Genomic DNA, 22,968 nt, shown 5'->3' on the forward strand with positions numbered 1-22,968 from the left:
TCCTTTTTTTCTCCAGATGTTTGAGGGCTTTCTTGCATGTACTGCCTGCAAATCATTTCATTCAATCGTCGACGAGGTCTCCCTTTGTTCTTTTTGAGCCACTTTTAGGTGGATTTCTTTCATGTACTAAGGATCTTTATCCTGTTCAAAGGTTCACTTACAGTTCAGCTTCAGCTTTAGATAAATGGACTCATATTATCTTCAAACACTCTCTGATATGATGCAGAATTTATAGTTGAATCTGCAAGCTGTGCAGCGCCGAAAGCAGGGAAGCAACCAGAACCAGAACATTCCCAACACCATGACTCACAGCTGGTGTGATGTTCTTCTCCTAAACAGACTGTCTTTGGTTCATTACTGTGGCCAAACAACTCCATTTTTGATTCATCTGTCCGGAGCACATTGTTCCAAAAGGCCTGATCTTTGCCTGCATGTTCACTTTCAAATACAAGTTTGTCTCTAATGTTCTGTGTGTGATTGTAGATGCAGAACTTTGACACCAGCATTTGCAGAGTTAACTGCAGATTCCTTGATGGATTTTTTGGGTTCTTGGAGACTTCTTCTGTTACATGATGAGGTCTTGAACAAACTGGGGGTTATTTGAAGTCGATGCCACTAGTAGAAGTTTCCTTACAGTGGAACGACTGGGATATAATTTGGAGATCCTTTTTTATTAAAGCCTTTCCTATACTCAGAGGCAACCATAACCTGTTTATCTGAAGGCATTCGAGAGCTCTTTAGATGTTTAGACAACACATACTTCAATAGTAAAGAGAACCTCACTACCTACGGTAAGCACCTAATGTGGAACCCCTGTTCTAATTTAAAGTCTTTAAAGGTAAGATATTTGTGTTTAAATTATGAAAATGACTCTCAGGGGTCAATTTTTGTGTCATATTTCTCTACAGCCAAGGATTCAATGTTCGCTTGTTCAAACATGTTGAAAAAATCAACAGTTCCTACTTGCTTTTTCACACAACACAATGATTTTATCTACTGTTTATACGAAAAGATGAGAGCTTTAACACTCCAGAGATCACCTTTAACTTGATATTTAATTAATCTAGATTAGCAGGTCAACGCTGATATTAATATTTGAGAGTTTTAAAGAAATCTGATTATGACACATCAGCAAATTTGGTAAATAAACAAACAATCTTGACACGGTTCCCAAAATTGTGACCCAGATACTCGCTGAGTGGAGCGTTTTGTCCTCTTGGGCAGATAAACTAGTTCACACGGATACTGATACGTCTGCAAATAATGTGGCTCTCGTTCAAATTGGTTTATTTCTTAGTCTCTAAACCAAAAAGAAGCAACCAGGGAAGACGACAAACTCAGGACATCATGCAGGCTTCATTTAAACGCGAGAGCAGAAATGATGTCAGTAAATGTGTGATTTTAAACCTCCCTGCATGTGAGTTCTCGCTTGTATCTGCAGTTCTGTTGAGATCAGGATTTGTGGAGTTTGGAGAGAGAGAGAGAGAGAAAAAATCACAGGATTTAGAAAATAGTAGTGTGCTGCCACGTCATTTACATTTCTGTGCACAGATCGAAGCCTCTCTAACACCACATTTGGCTGCTCTCATACTTTTCCCGCGACGGCTTCATTCATTCACTTTCCTTTCAGCGTCCTCTCGTCGCGTCATCACTTCTTCCTCTTGTCTTCGACTTCTAATTTCCCCTCCCTCCTCCTCGCCCTCCTCACATCTCCCTCCATCGCACCTCCTCGCTCTCACACTCCTTTTCTCTCCCCCCCCTCCATCGACGGACCCAGCTGCTTCTCACACCTCCATCTCACAAGACAGACGAAGATAGACAGAAACTGAGATAGATGGAGAAAAAAAAAAAAAAGAAAGAAAGAGGGGATAAAAAAGAAAAAGGGCCGGCTACACAAACGAGGGAAACAATCCAGGAGGGGAGGTGAAACAAAAGCCGGCAGGAGGGGATCAGAGAAAGTGAGAGAGCGAGTGAGATGTGGATAATATCCGAGAGAAGGTTCGGGCCTTATTTCGCCTCCTCCGTCGTTCCCTCACTCCAGGAGTGCTAAGCTTTTGTTTCCCTCCTCGTTGCCATGGTAACTGTTGGCAATTTCACATCGGAGCCACATGCCCTGCTGACCGACAGCGAGCTACAACCCGAGGCGCTCGCCTACACACACACACGTGCACGCACGCACACATGCACAACCACATGCGCCGCCACATGCACGCACACAAAAGCCAGATTGGCCTGTTGACCAGCTGCTCGTTGCAGAAATGCCTTGAAGCTGCTGCAGCCTACACACACACACACGCACACACACACACACACACACACCACAACTTCATCACCGTGTTCATCTTTGACTTAGCGCGCAGCACGAAAATACATCACACGTTGGCATCATGCATTGTTTACAGACTGAGCTCGGTGTACCTGCTGGCTGATGCAGGGCCGCTGAGAGGCATAAAATCTACAGGTTTTAAATCACAGTCGCAGTCATTCTTTGACGATGATACGATCAAAGCAGACAACTCAACACACTGTCAACCAATCAAGGTATAGCGCTAAAGAAAATTTGAATTAGCAAATATTTATCCTTCTTTCAAATAGAACCAACAGGTTAAAGGTCTTGTGCTTAACCAAGACCACAAGGAACATCAGCTTTTTGAACTATTTATTGAGCCACATGTAATATTCTACCGTGGATAAAGTAACAACACCTTTGGCCTCAGAAATTTTTAACAACTCTTGTGTTCAAAATTTCCTTAATTTTCTAGATTCATCACTACGAAATAAAAACTGTAATTAAATTGGACTGTTGGAAAGAGGCTCAGAACATGCAGCAACTTATCAGTATACTCTTCATCATCATCTATTTTACTCTAAATGGGACCCTAATTTACTGAATTACCACCATTCTGTATTAAATGAGACTTAAAACTAGCGATTGAGACCATAAACTTACTTGGAAAGTGTTTACTGAAGTAACAAATCAGGTGAAAAATCTCATTTTCTCATAGATTTCTATACAATTGGACTTCTTTTTGCAGCCCGAGGAGTCGCCCCCTGCTGGCTGTTCAAAAAGTAAATCAATTCTACGTTAGCTTTGCTTTTTGACCCAGAAGCTATGTCCATCTTCTACACACAGTCTGTGTTTGAAGCAGGGGAGCGTTCTTAATACAATCGCCTCGTAGTGATTCACTACAAATCCTGGTTTTGATCGCCTGCTTTTCCTCTGCAGGATCCAAAGGGTTAAAGCTAAAAAGGTTGTTAGTCTATGACAGGGCTAAAGCAGCAGTCACACAACACACAAGTCACACAAGTGACATCAGCTTGAAAACGTGAGGCCTGAAGCTTGGTGATGCTGTGATTACTCTCAGGGCTTGTTGGTGAACTGCTGCGGCTAACGGTTAACGTCAGTCCACTCCCGTATTAATCAGCCACAGCAGATCCTGCAGGTCCTTTCTATTTTCTCTCCAGTGTTCTGTTGCTTCCTCCAGGCACTTTGTTCACCATTGCAAACCATTTTGATCAGCATGTGGGAGAATAAAGCTTTCTGAGCAAATGAGCTAATCGCTAATGGAGCAACAACTTTGCACATTGTATGTAAAAGACAGATTTGTAGCATCAGGTCCTGTTTCATAATCTGGTGAAGAACTAATAGCAGCAAATAAGCGTCCATTATTTAGGACATTTCTGCTCTCCGTCCCCTCAAAGGTCAACTCTGTCAAGACCAAAGTTAGTTGAACTCCACCTCTAACAACTGTGTGGATTCATTTTGCCTCTTTGAGCAGCGTTTCCATTTAAATTAATTGATTCCGCTGCAAACTTTAAATCCTGTTGTGACGGCCACAGGCATTGTCAGTGTGTTTTCCTGCCTCTGCTTTCCTTTTCCCAGTCTGGATGACCTGCCCCTCCCACTTCATTAAAGGATTGGTTTCACCTGCTTGGTGCCTTTAAAAGCTGGGTGAATCCAAGATGGCTTTCTCTCTTTTCTCCCTCCTGGAAGGCTGGAGCCTTTCAGATCTCTCCTGGTTTGGTTTGGTTTGATTGTGTTGAGTTTAGCCTGGGTTTGTAGACCTTATCATTAGTTTTCCTTTGTTGAATGTTTTCAACAAATTACTCATTTATTTTAAAAGCTGTTCTCGTGTCAACCTCCCTTCTTTGTTATGCTCTTCAGCGAGCTGGGCATAACACTGTATAATCAGGTCTTTCCAAGCAAGAATGTCCCAGTTAACAGCTTTGAACCACAGCACAAACCAGTGAGAACCTTCTTCTGCTACTGTGGGTGTTTTCTTCATTTCTGAGGAAATCCATCACAAATAAAGTCTGTCCATTAATCCTAAAGTCTCCACACACCCATACAGATGTGATCACCTCTGTTCTGGTTTAAGGTGACTAAATTATTTAATTACTAAGCAGTAAGAATGATAAAACGTGTAATTTATTCTATCATGGAGCAACAGATGCAACAAAGCTAAGCCCTGCCTGCTCATTCCCACACAGTGCAACCAGGACGACCAATCAGAGTAGACAATTCAAATCACCTGCGTGCCTTTACCAGAGCTCTGTTCTTTTATTTCACCAGATTGCTGCAATTTCCATTTTCTGACTCCAAATCATAATTACAACCGGGGATCTCGACAGCACCTTAATACCAAGTAAGCATGAGGCCATCAGCCAAAGTCCATCATTTGAAGGCAATTAAACCCAACTCTGCTGTCAGTGTGTGAAGCATTTTAATCCCTGACAAGACTAATGAGTATTATTGTGAAGCACACAACTTGTAAACACTGGAATCATCCATCAGTGTGCTGAACGCAGCAAACACTCACATTATCTTTTACATTTTGGGAGCAAAATGTTTATCATGTGTTTCTTAACGAACCTCAGTTTCTTTCCATCCCACGCAGCCCAAATGCAAATACAAACATCAGGTCTAATGGAAGATGTGGCTTTACCTCAGTTTAGCTGTGCAACATAAAGACACATTTTGTGTTTGATAGTACACACTAGGGACTGTACATTAAACCTCTTTATATGTCCTATCCTCTTACTAATACCAGCTTCTTCAGGGTTTCCACTTTCATCTGCTTTGCCAAACATGTCTGCTTCATATATTTCATACATTTTACGTCCCAACTTTCCGCTTTGCATCTTCACAACTGATATTTTAACCCTCTAAAATGAAGAGAATTGTCAGATTTGCAATTTTCTGATCACCCTTTAACTAATCTGGTCGAACATTTAGTTCAACCAGCTTAAAATCGCAGCATTTTCTAAAAATCACGTTATTCTACATGTCTAGTTTAAAAAATCGCCTGTTTGCACCAGATTCTGTGCAAAAAAACCCCAAACAATTCTGCACTACTTGGCACAACCATGACTGTCTCAGCTGTGACCGACAGTCAGCTGAGAAAATTTTGGGCTATTTGGTCAAACGGCAGGCAGTGTTTATGCAGAGATAAGTATATAACATAAAACGTACCAGATCAAGAAAATAAATGCAGAAAAACAGTAGACAGAGCAGCATGTTGTTGGATGATTCATTCAGCACGGTGAAACCTTCACAGAGTTGATGTGAGATGAGTTTGTAGAGGTTCAATCCATCCATCCATTATCTATACACCGCTTAATCCTCACTAGGGTCGTGGAGGGGCTGGAGCCTATCTCAGCCGACTTAGGGTGAAGGCAGGGGACACCCTGGACAGGTCACCAGTCTATCACAGGGCTACACTTAGAGACAGACAACCAAGCACACTCACATTCACACCTACAGACAATTTAGAATCACCAATTAACCTCAACGTGTTTTTGGACTGTGTGGGAGGAAGCCAGAGAACCCAGAGAGAACCCACGCTGCACGGAGAGAACATGCAAACTCCAGGCAGAAAGATCCCAGTGCCCCCACCGGGACGTGAACCAGTGACCTTCTTGCTGCGAGGCAACAGTGCTACCAACTGTGCCACCCTGCAGCCCATTGATGGTATATAACTGCATTTTTTTACAGCAAGAAAGACATTTCTGAGTTCTCTTTACTTCTAGTCATGGTTGTGTTGTTTCCATAGAGGTGCCGGACTTGATATTGTGGTACAACACAAGCCCACAGTGAGTAAAACTGTAACGGTAACAAAAAATGTCGGGTTCAGCGAGTTAATGGAACCATTAGAAACAACAGGTCCAATTGTGGAAACCAGTGACTCTGCTCGAGGCTTTAACCAGGTCTACAGTTTTCATAACACCAGAATAATGCTCAGGAATCTTTCTGTTGGGCTCAGCATGCCGTGGCCGATGCCAGATGGTCAAGACGTCATGAGTTTGGATCTGGCTCGCAACCTATAGGCCGCTGCCTGCAGAACAAAGCAGACTCCAAACAACAAAGTCCTCTGGTGTTTGTGCTGTGCTGAGAGAGCCAGCGTGGTGGAGGCGACCTTGAAAGCACTTCTAACACTTATTCAAATCTTCCATCCTCCCTTCAATCTTCTTTTTATTTCCCTTTTATCCTCGTCCCTCCACCTCCCCGTAGCTGAAACACACAAATGGGTTTGACTACTTATGATCCTAACACATCAACTCTCAGTGCAGCTTCTCCTCCACAATCTGCCATTTCACTCTTCACTGATTCTCCTCCATCTTCCACCTGTTTTACTGAAAACACAACACGCCTCGTCCACCTCACGTCAGTGTCTCCCCCCCCCCACCCACACCGTACCTCCACCCAGTTTCCATCCACTTCATGGAAGAGGACGCAGAACGGATCCGACTTGGACGCTACGTCTCGGTCCAGCAGGCTGGTGGCGGTGACGGACAGCTCCACCCGAGTGACGCAGTGCTGAGGTCCGACACTGCGGGTCTGACCATCCGGAGCCGAGCCTAAAGTGTAGGCCATGTTCTGAGGTCACAGCTGATCAGCCTGAGGGGAAGGAAGCAGGGAGGAGTAAGTGGAATGGACTTGGGTTCAGTGCACAATCACATGCCGCCACACAGCAACCGCTTAGTTAGATTGTTTGAACAACAGGACTTCTAGTGAAAACATCAAAAGAAATCTTTGTTAGATATTGAAGAACTGGCCAAGCTAAACCGATCAACACAAGACTGAAGATGTGCTTTGAGCTTGATGCTAACATCCACATACTATGCAGGCTATAATGTTCATCTTAGCTCAATGCATCAGCTAATATTTGCTGATTTAAACTCAGCAAAAAGTACAGCTACGACTTAGTTTTGCAGGTACTTCAAATGAATCATGCGACCTATAGATGCCACCGGATTGATGTTAGAAGACAGATTCTAGTTGTTTCACTCAGAACTAAAAACGTCAACCTGATAACGGTACAAGAGGAACAACAACTAGAGCCAGTAAGTGTTTCTACAAAAATGTGTTCCACTATTTTAGTGCACAGAGGAGCTGAAACAATTAGCTAATTAGTTGATCAAGAGAAAAATCATCTCAAACTATTTTTTTTTAACAACTGATTGTTTCAAACGAGTGAAAAAATGGCAAACTCTGTTCGCTTCAAGCTCCTTAAATGAGAGGATTTACTGTTTTTCTTTGTCATAGGGTTAAAGTCTGGACTGTTAATTGGACGTGACATCTTTTGGAACAATGGTTGCTTGACCATTTTTAATTTGCCTTAAATTGTTTATTTATTATTTATTTTTAAAAATTATCTTGATATATCAAATGCTTTTCAACAAGTTTTTTTTTTATTTTTTTTTAAATGTCCATCATCGATGAATTCTTCTGATTATTTTCTTGATTGTTTTATGGACAAAGTGTAAGAAAACAGGAAGAAATACCATTTTTAGTATCTACAGACCACATATGATGCCTTTAAATATCGTCTTTCATTCAACCAACACTCAGAAACCTCAACATTTACCATCAAGAACAACAAAGACATGCATCAAATTCAGCAAATACTTTTAATTATAGATAGTCACTAATTAACTAACTAATATATTGATAGATGACACAAAACTAATATTAACTAACAAATACAATGGGGAAAATTGATTTAATTTGTGGCATAATTCAGTCCAATATTCAGTATGTAACAGATTTAAAGCATGTGATGAAACTCTCAGTCTGGCACGCTGCATGTTTCTAAATTGCAGCCGTTGCAATTTGCTAATTGCATCGTTGCAAATCGTGATTCTGAGCCTGAATGCAGAAACATGATAACACAGCTTATCGTCTATAATTAGGCTTAAAATGTCAACGATAAATGTTGTGTTTGTATCTTCAAACTCTGATGAAAAATGTCACAATAAACTGCACCAAAATATCAACACTTTGTGCAACCTGAGGGCAACTTCAGCCTGAAAATATCTTCCAACGTTCTGACTGGTTACTATAACGTTAAATAAACCGTGAAATGAACTACAGGTGGTTGTTGGAGGCCCACTGATGGCTGGAGTCCAGAAAAGCACGCAGCTTCTCGTTAGAGGTCTTACGTAACTCCAACACTCTCCAGGAGTCGGTGTGTGTGTGTGTGTGTGTGTGTGTGTGTGTGTGTGTGTTGTGTTGGTCTTCCACTGCCAGCTGACAAAATCATAAATTACTGGAGAGAAAATAAAGATGCATCTTGTTGCCAGGCAGAGATTTCCACACAGAAATCACTAAATAAAGCTATGAGGGAGTTGATTAAACTGAAGTGACATTTGAATGTTTCTTTTTAAGTTAAAAGGAAAGAGGGGGAAAAGTACAGAATTAATCAATAAACCTCCATTACAGAATGTCACCTGTGGTTTTAGAGCCCTTTTGGGACTTTGGCTTAATCAGACTAACAATCCTGTTTGGCTAAAAATATCCACACAAATGGAAATAAAAATAAATGCTGGCTGGCCTGTGGTTTGGGTCATAGCTCTGGAAACCTCTATGACACCCAGTGTTACACATTACAAAGACCCTGATCAAAGCCACTGTGGAGGCTCCGACACGAAGGAGGAAACACACAAATATGTCCTGAAGCATCTCTTTAGAGGAGTAAAAACACTGTTAATGATAATTTATTTGAAATAATTCCCCACAAACAAACACGCACAGCAGCCAGCGTCCATAAATGTGGTTTTGTTCTCACGGCGGCGTGCTAAAAGGATGCTGTCTGTTGCTAAGAGACTAATGTGTCATAACCAGCGTGCTCCTCCTCGTTCAGCCGCCGTGATGTCACTCTGCTAGTGGTGATGCACTGAAAATAACCATTTCCATTCACTGACTTCATCATTCAGAGGTGGCCACAAAAAAAAAAAAAAGCTTGCTGTGACTGGCTGGAGGTACTTTTACTCACTCATTCATCCGTTCACTTATTGTCATTCACTCTGCTGAATACATTAAGTCCTGAACAGACAGAGGGATAAACCCCAGCTTTCTGCAGACACCTGCTGCATCCGTTGCAAGCTCTGACTGATAAACATGATAAAGAATCCCACAGAAAAAAATTTAAAAAAAGGCAGTGCAGAGTACTGAAAAATAACAATAGCATGAAAAATGATTTAATAAATAATGTTGGGATGCACTGATGGAGCTGTTTTCTGACAGAGATTGGCATGTTTTTGTGTTTTTGTGTGTGTGATTGCAGGCAGAAAAAAAACAAAACAACCTAGAGCTGCTTTTAAGACCACATTGCATCGCTTTAGGCTCCACACAGCACTTTGTGTCTGAGTGCATCATGGAAAAAGCTTGCAATTTATATAAAAAAAAACACAGGTGTGTGTTTGTACTGACCCTGCTGAAGACCCCAGTCACACCGCACATCCACACCTTTCTGCAGCAGGAGGAGGGAGCAGCACAACCTGACACACAGGTGGAATAAAAACAGCACTGATGGGTCATTAAGTCTAATTACGCCTCACATGTTGGTGCACAGCAATGATGGAAACAGTAATCAACTTAAACTTGAAATATATGCAAACTCTGCTTTCTGCACAAACGCACCTCTGCATGCATTCATAATCAGCACGCACGTTTTTGGTTTTTGTTGCCTCTACATTGTCTTTTTTTTTCTTGCAGCAGACAAATGTTCCACAAAACGTGCACCCAACAAAGAACAAAATGTGACTCACCTCAGTAAATGATGACCAACTTCTCAGCCGCTTCTCACTTGATAAATTCTTTAATTACTGCGCACAGTGGAGAGAATTTGTTCTGATTTTTTTTCCTTTAAAAAGCCACTTTTCCCTCCTACAAAGCAATGAAAAGTGGCATTTTTGTGTTTGAACCCGAGTATCCTGGAAGGAGGCGCAACAGTGTGTGGAGGTAAATCATCCTCGCAGCCCGGACTGAGCTCTCTGCGCCCACCGCCACTGACGGGAGCGAGCGACGTCAAGCTGGCAGCGTTAAGATGACACCGGAAACAAGCCGCGTGTGCTGTCAAAATAAAGGCGCTACTGTCAAGAAGAAGAAAAAAACACTTCCGTCTGTGGCGTTTTATTGTTATAATTATTACTTTATTGTATTGTATGTGTGACTAAGTACTAGGTGCTGTTTTTGCAACACTGGCAGCACAGATATGTCTATAGTTGTGTCACATACAGATGCTTTAGGATTATTATACTATTTAAAGGAACACCTAGAGTGAAAATCAAGTTATTTATTTGTGTTCACCTTGTTTTATAAAGTGGAGGCCATATCCATCTTTATTTACGTTTCTTAGTTTAATATTTGTTGACTGTTTAAACGTCTGCACGTAAACTTTAGCACTTCAATGCAATAATTATTTCAAGGACACTGCTGACAAAGTACATTTAGATCTCTGTCATTTCACAGGAAAATACATTAAATAGTGAATCGATTACTTGTCAACTATTTAACTGTCAACTATTTTGATAATTTATCATTAATTAATCAATTAATTTGACAATTATTTGGTATTTTTATGAGACACCGATCAGCATGTTTCACCATATTCTGACGTTTTATAGATCGATAAACCAAGAAATAGTTAACGGATTATCAACACTTACATTTAGTCTTTGGTTGCAGCACTACAGGGAAATATCGCTCTGTTACATTTCATTGACTACATTCATTTAACAGATTTAGTTGTGTGGTTTGCAGGTTATTTACAGATTAAATGATGATGCAGTTAGGTTAGCAAGCCAATATTATATAAAATATGTAAAATCACAGTAGCATGTAGTTTACATATGAATGCATGAGTGATAATAATCCAGTCATGCAGTAATGAAAGCACAGGGACCATTTTCATGCTGCATACTCTGATAATATTTACATCCTTTAACCAAAGTAAAATGTTAAATGCAGGACTTTTATCTGAAGTATTTTTACAAGATCAGAGTCCTTTCTTCATCACTGAACATTACCTTCTTCAGTCACTGATTGTCCTGGTTGTGGACACAAAGAAAACATATGAACTCTATTGATGGATGTGTGTTGAACAATGAGCTAATTGATCAGCAGATGTTGTGATTGGTCACAGGTATTACTGGTAACATTAATGATGTCTGAAGCAGCTAAACGGATTTTAGTCACTGTTCATTTTATTATTTACAGCTTTGATTTAACAGCTGTAGCATCAAACACCCTCTGTCAGGAGGACTATTAGGTAGGTTGTGTTCTGTTGTAAATATGCAGCCGTGGATCCTTGTAAGGAGTTGAAACTGGAACACATGTGCACCACCGATGTTAAACCACAAGAGGGCGTCGTGTGAACATTATTAAGCCTGTTTTACTGACTGGCTCAGCTGCTGTGTCAGCTGTTGTTGCTGCTGCTGGTTTGAATGAAGCCAGTGAACTATAACATGTGCTTTGTTGACTGTAAAGCTCCTGCACACATACGGTTTTGTGTAGACAGGAGCAATGTAGGCGGAAATATCCACAGAAAACACAAGACAAAACTCCTTTTGTTAAAATTATTGCTTTTATTAAACATTATAAGAAATACAACGTTGTTGTCTTTAGACAGTCAGATAAATGGTTTCTACTGGATGAAGGTCTACGAGTTAAAATGCTGTATTTTTATTAGTTTATTCTAGAGAAAAGGACAAGGGTGAAAGGAAATTTAATTTATTTACCATTCTTTAATAAACAGCAAAACATGTCACAATCAAATTATATATTTTTCAGACCAAGCATGAGCATCTGTTAGTAGAAAAAGAAAACAACTCGTACAAAATTCTTCAAAATCTTCAGCAGATTTTTAGTTTTCCTTCCTACTATGAAAAGCAGCAGACTTTGGCAGTTAGAAGACAAAGTGAACAATAAATATGATGTTTCACACAAGTTTTGGTAGGTTTGTGCTCTGTCAAGTTATCTAAGCGAGACGTGCATCATCTCTTGTTTTTAAGATATTTGGAATAACAGAGAGTTGTATAAGAAGCCAAATAGGTGATAAAGTCTTAATAAAGACGTGAACTCAAGGTAGATTATTTAAATTATCCGTTGACATTTTAATACAAGTCACTGAATGACAATGATACAGGCAATATGACAACAAACCTGAGAAATGCTGTTTTTAACAGAAAAGCTACATAAAAGCGTCTCAGCCTGAGATGGTTTAAATCCACCGTGTAAACATCAAAATACACCCGAAATAACTGCAAACAATAAAAAACAATTCATGAAGGAAAATGAAATAAAATAAGGTGCTCTGGTTTGAGAACATGTCGATACATTTCTAAACTAAAGAAATATCAGTGGCGCGGTGTGTAGCTGTCACAGAGCACCGTCCTCAATGTTCAGTGTCAACTATCATTTTATTATTTAACCTCTGACAACATTTTCATTTAGTTTTAACTACAGTCAAATAAATAATTTAAAAAATATAATTGGTACTTTCTTTCCCGGGTGAACAGCAGAAATAAATACGCAATTTGGATGGAGACCACAACCTAGAATGACCATAAGAGCAGATGAACTCTTCTTTCAGTGTGAGTTTGTGATTTGTTGTGCATGCAGTAATGTGGCCTCTGTTGTAAACACAACACAGTGCAAAGTGACTCATTCTATCAGAGTCTGGTTACTGACAGTCATTATATATACAGACAAAGCAAAAAAATCCACAGTGTGGCCTCTAGTATCACAGCAGTTTGTGTTGGTGGAAAGAGCAGCGACGTCGTGTCTGCAGATTTACAAGAATTAAACAAAGTTACGCAAAAATGTCACTAATTTTATCATTTTAAGCCATGTCCTAGAACAGGGCTCACAATTCTACTTTTGTGATTACGAGTTGCTCTTTATGCTAATTTTAATGATTTGTAAAATACCCAAAGTAAATTAAAACATCTCTCTTTCATCTACAATGTATTCTACAGAGCCCTCCTACATTATTTTGCATTATTTTGCAATACGTTTTGCATTACCACACAATAACTGTCGCGTTCTCTTGTGTTTCCTCTGACTCACACGCGAAGGCAGGGATGTCATCTGTGCACCCTCAGCTGTGTCTGTCAGGCAAAAGTCTGCACCACTGCATTAAGAAAGAAAACTAGAGGAGCCTGTTTGGTCATGGATGTGATTTAGTAGTTCTCAAAAGAAGTCTTTAAAAAAACATCTCACTGTGACCTTCTGAGGGCTCCGATGGTATTTCTGGATTTTTTCCACTTTATCTTATTGATTTGTATTTAATTGTATTCTGCTTTCTTTTTTTTTTTGGCTCATTAAATCAGCAAACCATCAGGACAGATCTTTGTGTATCTTCGTATCCTGTCCAGAAGCTCTCCAGAAATCAAGGAAGGTACTTGTGTGATGCACAAGTTCAAACTGAAGCCTTTAGGTGTAAGCTTCCCAACACACCAGCTTTATGATTTCCACACCCAGCATGGACCATCAGAAAGGTTAGTTAACTTGGCACCAGGTTGAAGGGACAATGACACACTGCTGGCTAATTCCACCAGTTTACTGCTGTGAAACTAGAAGTTAACAAGTGCAAAATCATACATTTAAATAGGCGCAAAAAATGGGTAATATCCCTACAACATTTCATGCTGTAGGAATTTGGAATCTTGTAGGAATTTGGAATCTTGCACGAAAACACTCATGCAGGTGCAGATAAATTAATTCAGTGTGTGTCTAAAGACATTCTGTGCTGCTGCTGTGATTCACCTCTGCGGATGCTGATGAACTGGAATGGTGCTTCTGCTCCATCCAGCAGGACGGATCAACTTATGTGGGGGAGAAATTCAGCCTCCTGTCCGTCTGACTGAGCCTGTGGGCATCACTCTGCGACATGTTGTTCCTCCACAATCTGCAAGCACAAATTTAATATTGTAAATGATGAAATTTCTGAAAAAATATCACGACAGATTAATAAGGTGTCGTCAGCAGAAAGTGCAGGTGGCTGCATGAACCTAATCTTCCTGAGAGAAATCGTACCTGATGAGGTGTAGCGCAGGGCAGGACTGTAAGGCTTTCAGCAGAGCCTCCGCCCCACTAACGCTCACACTGTTGGACTCCAGGCTACAGGAAATAAACACATACTGCTTTATGTCCTGAACCAACAGTTACACATATCATTAAATAAAACCTAAACACAGTCCAAAGAACTCTGACCAACTGGGGTCCACAGAATGTTTTTACTGGATTTCTGGAATTAAAAATTAAGAAAATAGGGCATAAAATCCAATCTAGGGAAAGTGACAGCGAAAAATCAAGTTTAAACACAAAAATGATATAAATGGTAAAACTCTAACACTTGGGCTGTACGTTTTTATCAGACTCACTCTATCCGGTTGAGCTTGTGACAGAAAGGCAAAACTTTGGCCAGCTCCAGTGCCACATCATCACCACAATGATTCCATCCCAGACTAGACAGAAACAGAGAGTTAAAGAGAGAAAACAGGAGAGTTATGCAACATTTCTAAACAAACTATTTCTATTAGCCTTTAGCTCAAGTCTGAAAGTTTTGATGTGTCATGTTCAAAGCAAAACTTCAGGCAGGAATCAGGATATGAGCAGTTAATTGTGATTAAACTACATGCTAAAGCCAAACATGAAGCACACTTCACATCTCAGCTCACCAAACCAGTTAACAGGAGGTGAATGCTCCACATGGATTTAGAAATCCCTAAAGCAATCACATTCAAAGTCAGATTTAAGTTTTAGAAGAACACAACTTGAACTTTAGCTCACAGAAATCATTTAATTAAACCTCAAGCTGAGCAACATGTGAAGCTTTAGAAATATACTGAAGTAATAAATAAAGTAATGATTCTCCACATGTACTGTATTACAGTTTTTTTTTTAAATGTATGGTCTTTTTTTATTCTATTTTTGCAATTTTTTTAATCTTACCCCACATCCTGTATGAGGGGACAGTGGGTCAGACTGGCAGCGACAGCACACAGCTGTGGCGTCCCAACAGAGGTCAAACTGAGAGACCAAACAGGAAGCAGACACAATCAGTGAATCTAGTTATCAAGCAGGGTTGTGACTCTCAAAATAATAGAAGGAAATGCATCTTACTGAATCTTGCTGAGGTTCTTCATGTGTATTATTGCTTCTGACAGACGAACCGAGCCCTCAAATCCAATACGGTTCTCTGAAATACTAGATAAGACACGCAAACAACATAAACCTTTGAGCAACTCTGTCAAAAGCGGTAAATGTGAATAAGAACCTTGAAACATGTGTGAGACTTACTCTAACACACTGAGGTGTGTCAGCGATGGAAGAACAAGAGCCATTTTAGCAGCAGTGAGGTCGCCAAGACTGTTTCTGGACAGACTGAAGGAGGGCAGAAGCAGATGTTTAAACTCTGTACTGACATAAACAAGCACAAGATGATGTTTTTTCATTTGTGTTTTAATTGATTGGTATTTTTAACCAAATACACTAAATCAAATTAACAAACAAATCAACTAAAAATATTAAAAATATATTTTATCTTGCAAAAGACACAATTTTGAGGACTAAAGTTTGCAATGATAAAAGATTCTATTGTTTATTGGGCCAAACTATTTATTTTTTTTTTTAGCCATTTGTGCAAGTAGCACATCTGGGAAAACCTGTGTTTACATTCTGATAAAAATTTAAGTAATCTTGTCTTATTTTATCTTTCAGTGTTGGGTTGATGTTCCAAAAACACATTTACAAGAGTGAATCACATATGAAAATGCCGTTATGTCCTTACTGCAGCTCCTCCAGGTGACTGCAGCTCCTCAGAGCCTCGAGCAGCTTCTCTCCTGATTGGTCACTGACAAGGTTCTCTGAAAGACTGGAGGATAAACAGACACACAAACACAACGAGAAGATGTCAAATGAGCAGTTTTTTATTGAGTTGTGGAGGCACAATGCACAGCTGTGAGCCATAGTGACTTTTTCACTGTACAATTGTCATGAATATTTAAATTCTACAATAACTTGGTCCGTGTGGAATCTGTCTGACTGACATGAATGTGACTTCAACATCAATCACCAACTTAAGCACTGCTGCAGACTGAGCACAACCCCACCCATCAGGGACCAGCATGTCCTGACAGCAGCAGTCTCCCCCAGCAGGTCAAAGCACCACACTACAACATAGTAACTGCCATGGAACACGGCAAACAGTTTACGGTGTTCAGAGCTGTTTTTATGGCACGAGGAGTGACCGCACAACAGTAGGCAGGTGGTTTCAAAGCTGTGGCTCATCGCTGTACTTTCACATGCTAGAGTGACTCAACTCAGATTTTTTACAGAAGTGTGAACGAGCAAAATCTCCACATTTTTTTTATGAGTTCTGGGCAACTTGCATTTATGTGTGACTTGATTCATGTCCGATTTCTGTCAATGCAACTACAGGCATGTGATTTATTCTCCACTTCTCTGTGCATGAGTGTAGTTCCTGTTTGTCATCATTGAGCAATGACACCTAATAATGAACACGACGGAGACAATCAACAGTGACGGGTCAGTGGAGACGAGGAGCTAACAGATTAATTGGACCTAGAGCGGTGTCAGATCCACTGGTGCGTCTGTGTACCTGCCAGCTCCGGTTGTTCAGTTCTGGAAGCTCAACCAGCAGCTGCTCCTGACCAAACAGTTGCACCTGACGTGGCTTTAAAAAGCCCTTCCTCTGACTTTCTCTCTGCTTCTCCGCCAACAGACGCTGCAGGGGCAGAGTCTCCTTACACCTCATTACTTGGGTCTTTTTAATTCATTGTCCTAATTAGTGCAAAACTTGGTTTATCCAATTTAGTTTCCTCCTCTGTGTTGCTACCCTCTGAATCATGGGGTAGCAGCAACGAGGAAGCTTCAGTTTAAGCCCAAGTGTAAGGAATTAATTGTAAGATAATGACATTTCAGTTAAATATGTGCATGCAGCTTAGAACCACAACTGTATTCACACCAGAGCATAAATGTGAACCATCCATATAAAGCTTGGATCTGAGTAAAAATAAATCTGAATTGGGCATTAGGTCCTCTAATGTGAATGTCATGATGATGATTAATCCATGCACACATTGGACACTGACACACTACAGTGAATAAAAACAAGAAAGCATCACAAAACTCCTGAGTCAAGGGACATTTTGTGGCCGTCAATCCCACACTGCAGGAAGGAGGAAGCTGCTGTCTCATGGGAGCAGCTGGTCCCCATAAAGAAGGTGGTGAAGGTCCAATAAAGTGGCTGGTATGCCTTGAATGGCTTTCACCTCACACGAGTATAACCAAAGGCAGCACGGGTCTGTGAGCTTTAGCGACAGTTTAACTGGCCTCTTAAAACTAGCCTTAAAATGTCACATTTAGATTTTATTATTTTGAATCGTAATTGTGATATGAGTTATGATTTTTGGTCCGAACGACAATATTTACATTTCTTCTCTAGGGAAAAAAAAAATCCCTAAAAATAATGATGTGATTTTTGCTGTATATTCCCTTACTTCTCGAGAATATGATTTGTGGGCAGAAATGTCCCAACAGCACCACAGTCATTGAATTATGATGGTATGTTGTGATGTATTTGGCCTGTATCAACAAAATTGCAGCTCCTGCAGTTTGGATATTGCACTCGGCCATATTCTAATTCAGTTAATGTTTCAATTAGTTGTTCAGCCCAACATGATGCCTTGTGTGTAGCAGATTATTGCTTCCTTAATAGTTCACACTGAAGAAAAAAAAAAATGTAACAATAATTGCTCGTGTGATCTAAGAAACTCTTTCAACAGCTGAACCAACTTGTCATTTATTTGCCAGAAATATTTGTTTTTGTTTAATTTTTTTTTTTGTCAAGCACTTTGTAATACTATTTTTGAAGAGTGCCAGAAAATAAAGTTATTTAATTATTATTTCTCTGCAGGATTATGTGACCATGTATGATGTATTTGTATTAAAAAAAGGGAAGGATGTACAAAACCTGGAATAAGCATGCTGGAAATTCATTATTTGGAGGTAAACTTAATACAAACTTCACATCAAAGTTAATTAACCACTAGTCACTTGCCTGATTTTCCTGAGCTCTTTCCAGAGAGGAAGAAGTCTGGTCAGCTGTTCTATTCCGCCATCCGCCATCCTCCAGCCGTCCAGTCTGAGAGAAAACACATGCAACACTGCTGATGGCAACCTCTTTTTAAGTGACAGACTGAAATTAGGTTGATCACATTTGTTCCTGTGCACCATACACTGTGAATGGTGTGAAAAACTCACTCTATCTCCTGTATTTGTGTGAGTCCGTCCATAGCAGCCAGGAGATCCAGCACACTGTTAGCCTCTGATTGTGCTGTGACAATCTTGTTCAGCCTGGCAGACACATACATACACACAATTCACATAAAATCAAGTTTACTGGTCAACCAAGCAATCACAGCTTTTGGGAAATGGTTGTATTGGTATTGAACTCAGACTGGACCTCCAGTAGGTGACTGTTAGAACAAGAAAGATTAGTAATGTTAAATAAATAAATAGACATCCCATGCGATAAGGATAGTATCCATGTTAATATGATATGTATTTCTAAGCTACATAAACAGCACTGACATTCAGCGTCTGTTATGACATTGCACCTCGTTAGTTAGTAACACTTATCAGCTTAGCACTATGAGAGAACAGGGAAAAATAAACGCTCGATTTCCCCCGTGGGGAGGGTAAATCAAGAGATTACACCATACAAATTTATCATGAGGTTCATACGCAGCTGATGACACGCTGGTATGATGAACGGCAGCAACATTGGCTGCAATGTGAGCAGTGGAGCAGCCCCTTTGGCAGCAACAGTAAAAGCATGACATCGTAAATAGACTGGATTACACGAGTACTGCAGGGTATGTGTGAGTAAAGTGTGTCAGTGTGGCTGTAAAATCAAAGACATCTGCCTGGAATAGTTACGGTGGCTTGGCTCCATGTCGCTGTTAAATAAATACTGAATACTATGTCGTGAAGAGCAAACCATATTTTACTTTATTAGCCTTCAAAGTCACTTGAAAAGGTCAGCTTTTGAGTTATGAATACATCTTTAAACAATAATGGCCCAGTAGCGAAGCCCAATAGATTACTGAGACGTTTATATCAATACTTGTCAGTGGGGTTGTTTACATCAAGCTCTAATCAAACTGCTACAACACAGCAGACTGTGTTTCTTACCTGAGAGTGCGTATAAAGGGGGTGTTCCTTAGTGCTTGTGCCAGACACGTGCTGCTCTCCTCATTCAGCTGCACACAGTTCAGACTTGAGGTGCACACACAAATAAATATTAACACACAGGAACAACAGACATTTTTGTATTCGTTCTGATTCATATCTTTGTATGTCTTACCAAAGGTGTTCCAGACTGACACACTGTCTCAGCGTTTCCATGAGCTGCAGCCCTTCAGCCACTAACCACACACAATGGGACAGACTATGACAGAAAAGTTAAACGTCAGTTCGACTGTTTCAACCAAGTTCACGCTCTCTGACATTATATTTTACATAATGGCTGTTTCTCATGTATGAAACTACCTGTAAAAGCAATTCACATGTCAACTACACTCTAACCCAAATGCTTACTTGAGTGATCGTAGACGAGGCAAAAATCTGGTCATATTCTCAGCTGCTGTGCTGGTGATCATGTGACCCGAAAGACTGATAGAGAGAGAGAAAAAAAACGATTTATAAAAGGTTATCTAAACGTCAGCATCAGCTGAAGGGGAAACAGTTTGTTGATCAGATACAAAAGCTTCATCCTTGGCCATACTAAAGGCATAAAACCATTTATCTACTGCAACTGTGTTGACTGCTGAACAAATCTGAGATGAAGGCAACTTTGCAAGTGTCTGAAATCAAGATAGAAAGAGCTGCCTTAGTAATGTTTTTGTTGTGAATGCTCTAATCTACCAGGCTCCACGATGTGCTATCTACAGCGCCCTCCATAATTATTGGCACCCCTGGTTAAGATGTGTTAAAAGCCTTAAAATAAATTCAATTATTATTGCAGAGGCACACTCTCATACTGGAAATTGCCTAAAGATACCTACTTCAAGTGCAGAATGGATGCAGACTGCAGGAAAGCCTGTAAGAACTCCTCAGTCAAAGTGTTAACTCTGTCTTTGGATTCAACACTGCAAAAGACAAAAGAACACGTTGACCATAATACAACAGTAAATCACATCATGATGGTCGCTGTGTCAAATGTGAAAAATCTCTAACCTGAGCGAAGTGAGATTTGGCAACAATGGCAGAGAAGAAGCGAGAAACTCAGCTCCCACTAGACCCAGGTTGTTGTGGGAAACACTGTGAATAAAGGACCCAACATAATAAGTAATCGTGACATTTTTTACAAACATGTTATCTCTGAATAGTGCAGTGTGCATTTTATTTTCATACATCATAATAATAGAGAACACTCACTCCAAATGTGTCAGTAAAGGACATCTCTGGATGATGCTCTCCATCGATGCAAGCTGGTACCCATTAACTGCACAGTCTCGAAGGCTGGATGAGAGAAGAAGAGAGGAACAGAGATTGCCATCATTTTAAAATGTGCAAAATGTAGGATTTGTTTTTCACAAGACTGCAAAAATTATGTTTATTTATGTAAGGTTGCTGAACACTGTCTTTATAACAACCAATCTTTATAACAGCTGCCATGTATTTTATGTCCATAAGGCAAAACTAGCATAAAGTTAGATTTATGCCCCTATTACAGTGAGGCTGTAATAAAGATGCGCATCACTTGCAGGTATCATTTAAAAGTTTTTTAAAAGTACCCTATTTCCTTTACGGCCAATGACTGAGCTGGAACTGCAGCATCACCACTGCAAAAACAAAACAAAAAACAAGACAAAATGATGCATCGTCACATTCTTTGTGTGTGAAGCACAGCTTAGAACATTTAAAAGTTTAATATTGGAAAGAAGAAATTCAGCTATCAGCAGCACTACAGGAGACTACATAGGTGAGTTTTCAATTTTACGCTCATTTTTACTACAGCTTTCTTACACCTACAGTATCATCAATGAACAAATGGCTTTTGCAGCTTTGTATTAATCTATTTAATACTAAATCACTTCAAATTTATTACCTGACTGATGTCAGCTCAGCAGACCTAATCAGAGAAAGGTGTAGCGTGGTTTGGTGAACACTGAAAAAATAAATATGGATGACAGCGTTAAGAACACACATACTTTATATCTTGATTGGGAACATTTTACAGTGACTTTGAATATTTGTAGGGCGTGTGTAGTCTCCTGATGCCTGTTTGCCTGCCTGCATTTGCATAGCTCACCTGATAGTTTGAATGTTGCTATTGAGGTCCAAACAGCGACACAACAAACACGCAGCTGCCTCAGCTCGAATCCAAGATTCCTCAATACTGAGGAGAAAGGCAAAGTGACACACAGCTCAGTATTTCAGCAGTTCAACACAAATTCATGTAACCATGTGGACAGAAACACAAAGGTGTGTTCATACATAATTAACTTGGTGTGACAGAAAGTGGAAATGTTTACTTAGCTACAATAAATCTGCTCCAATTCTTCTCACCTGACAATGCATCCTCTCTCACTGCAGTTCAACAGCTTCACAAAGTCTTCAATCCACTCTGACTCCAGCAAATTGTTTTTGAACCTGAGGACCAAACATAGTAATCATGACTGACTGCTGAATACTGAGGCCCAGCATGGAAAATAAAAACATTGAACAAAATGCTACACAGTAGATGCCACCTCTGATCAACTCCTCAATGGTACCTAAAAACTCAATATTTCAATAACAAATGTTCGTATTTAACAAAGAAGTTCCATTCTTAAAAGAGCTATTATTCAGCAGAAGTTAAACTATGACAAGTGGAATAACAAAGTTTCCCGATAATACCGTGAACAGCATCAACTCTCACACATTATGTCTCTTTTCCTGAAGTCCTCAAAGGTTGAAATAACAGAAAGGCTTTAATATACTTGTCTAAATTGCCTAAGCTGGTGGTATACTTACTCCAGTTTGGTCAAACTGTGACAGTTGGGCACAATCTCTGCTAATCTGACCAGATGGTCACGCTGCAAACTGCTTTCTCTGACACTGGCAGAAAAATGACACAAAAACGAAGATAATAAAACAACTGTATGGATTCCTCTAAAATCTACACTTTATTGATTGTAATGTGCACAAAAACTTCTAGATTGCATTATCAGACTGAGAACAAAGACACCCTTTGCTGTCAGCAAAGAGCAGCAACAATGTGACCTGCTTTGTCATGAAAATCCCCATGTGACAGTAGCATATGCTGGAAGCTCGTGCCTGCACTCTGCCACTTCCTCTCTTTCAATCTGCAGTGTTTGCTTGAAGAAAGGAAGGTACTTTCAGATGAGCTAAAACATGTGGGCCTTGCATGCAAAAGCGAAGTAGTGGGTTAAACTTTTATTCCGACACATGCATAAAGTGTGGCTTCCCTCTCTGCACAATTTGTACTTATTAGCTGTCCTTGCCTGATATTGTAATTTGCATTTGAATTTTTATCTTTTCTCTTTTGATGAGGTTTTTTAGGCTGTCTTGCGTGTACACCACGTTTTGAGATCTCCCCACAGATTCCCATTGATGTTCTAGTGTGGCAATAGTGAAGGTAATCACTAACG

The 22,968-nt window shown here is 40.0% G+C and overlaps 2 protein-coding genes and 1 long non-coding RNA gene across 3 annotated transcripts in view; 1 reads left to right on the forward strand and 2 right to left on the reverse strand.

Annotated features, from left to right (window-relative positions):
* cpne2 (copine II) overlaps positions 1-6,874 on the reverse strand; it is a 68,410-nt gene extending 61,536 nt beyond the window's left edge. The window contains exon 1 of the mRNA XM_008299638.1: positions 6,698-6,874. Within this exon, the coding sequence (XP_008297860.1) occupies positions 6,698-6,874 (177 nt within the window). The remainder of the gene's footprint in view (positions 1-6,697) is intronic.
* A 4,980-nt stretch (positions 6,875-11,854) lies between these two features.
* LOC103370542 (uncharacterized) lies at positions 11,855-13,004 on the forward strand. The gene is made up of 2 exons (XR_520895.1): positions 11,855-12,611; positions 12,644-13,004. It is a non-coding gene; the product is annotated as an uncharacterized LOC103370542 (long non-coding RNA).
* A 948-nt stretch (positions 13,005-13,952) lies between these two features.
* nlrc5 (NLR family, CARD domain containing 5) overlaps positions 13,953-22,968 on the reverse strand; it is a 35,408-nt gene continuing 26,392 nt past the window's right edge. Inside the window, exons 36-55 of the mRNA XM_008299637.1 lie at positions 22,331-22,414; positions 21,884-21,967; positions 21,627-21,713; positions 21,423-21,482; positions 21,109-21,156; positions 20,750-20,833; positions 20,549-20,632; positions 20,377-20,460; positions 19,910-19,984; positions 19,677-19,760; positions 19,505-19,588; positions 18,572-18,664; positions 18,369-18,452; positions 16,077-16,160; positions 15,587-15,670; positions 15,410-15,493; positions 15,239-15,316; positions 14,668-14,751; positions 14,321-14,404; positions 13,953-14,192 (exon numbers count right to left, since the gene is read on the reverse strand). Of these exons, the coding sequence (XP_008297859.1) occupies positions 14,111-14,192; positions 14,321-14,404; positions 14,668-14,751; positions 15,239-15,316; positions 15,410-15,493; positions 15,587-15,670; positions 16,077-16,160; positions 18,369-18,452; positions 18,572-18,664; positions 19,505-19,588; positions 19,677-19,760; positions 19,910-19,984; positions 20,377-20,460; positions 20,549-20,632; positions 20,750-20,833; positions 21,109-21,156; positions 21,423-21,482; positions 21,627-21,713; positions 21,884-21,967; positions 22,331-22,414 (1,615 nt within the window). The 3' untranslated portion in view covers positions 13,953-14,110. The remainder of the gene's footprint in view (positions 14,193-14,320; positions 14,405-14,667; positions 14,752-15,238; positions 15,317-15,409; positions 15,494-15,586; positions 15,671-16,076; positions 16,161-18,368; positions 18,453-18,571; positions 18,665-19,504; positions 19,589-19,676; positions 19,761-19,909; positions 19,985-20,376; positions 20,461-20,548; positions 20,633-20,749; positions 20,834-21,108; positions 21,157-21,422; positions 21,483-21,626; positions 21,714-21,883; positions 21,968-22,330; positions 22,415-22,968) is intronic.

Source organism: Stegastes partitus, unplaced genomic scaffold (genome assembly GCF_000690725.1).
Source record: "Stegastes partitus isolate 25-593 unplaced genomic scaffold, Stegastes_partitus-1.0.2 Scaffold1440, whole genome shotgun sequence".
Taxonomy (NCBI): Eukaryota; Metazoa; Chordata; class Actinopteri; family Pomacentridae; genus Stegastes; species Stegastes partitus.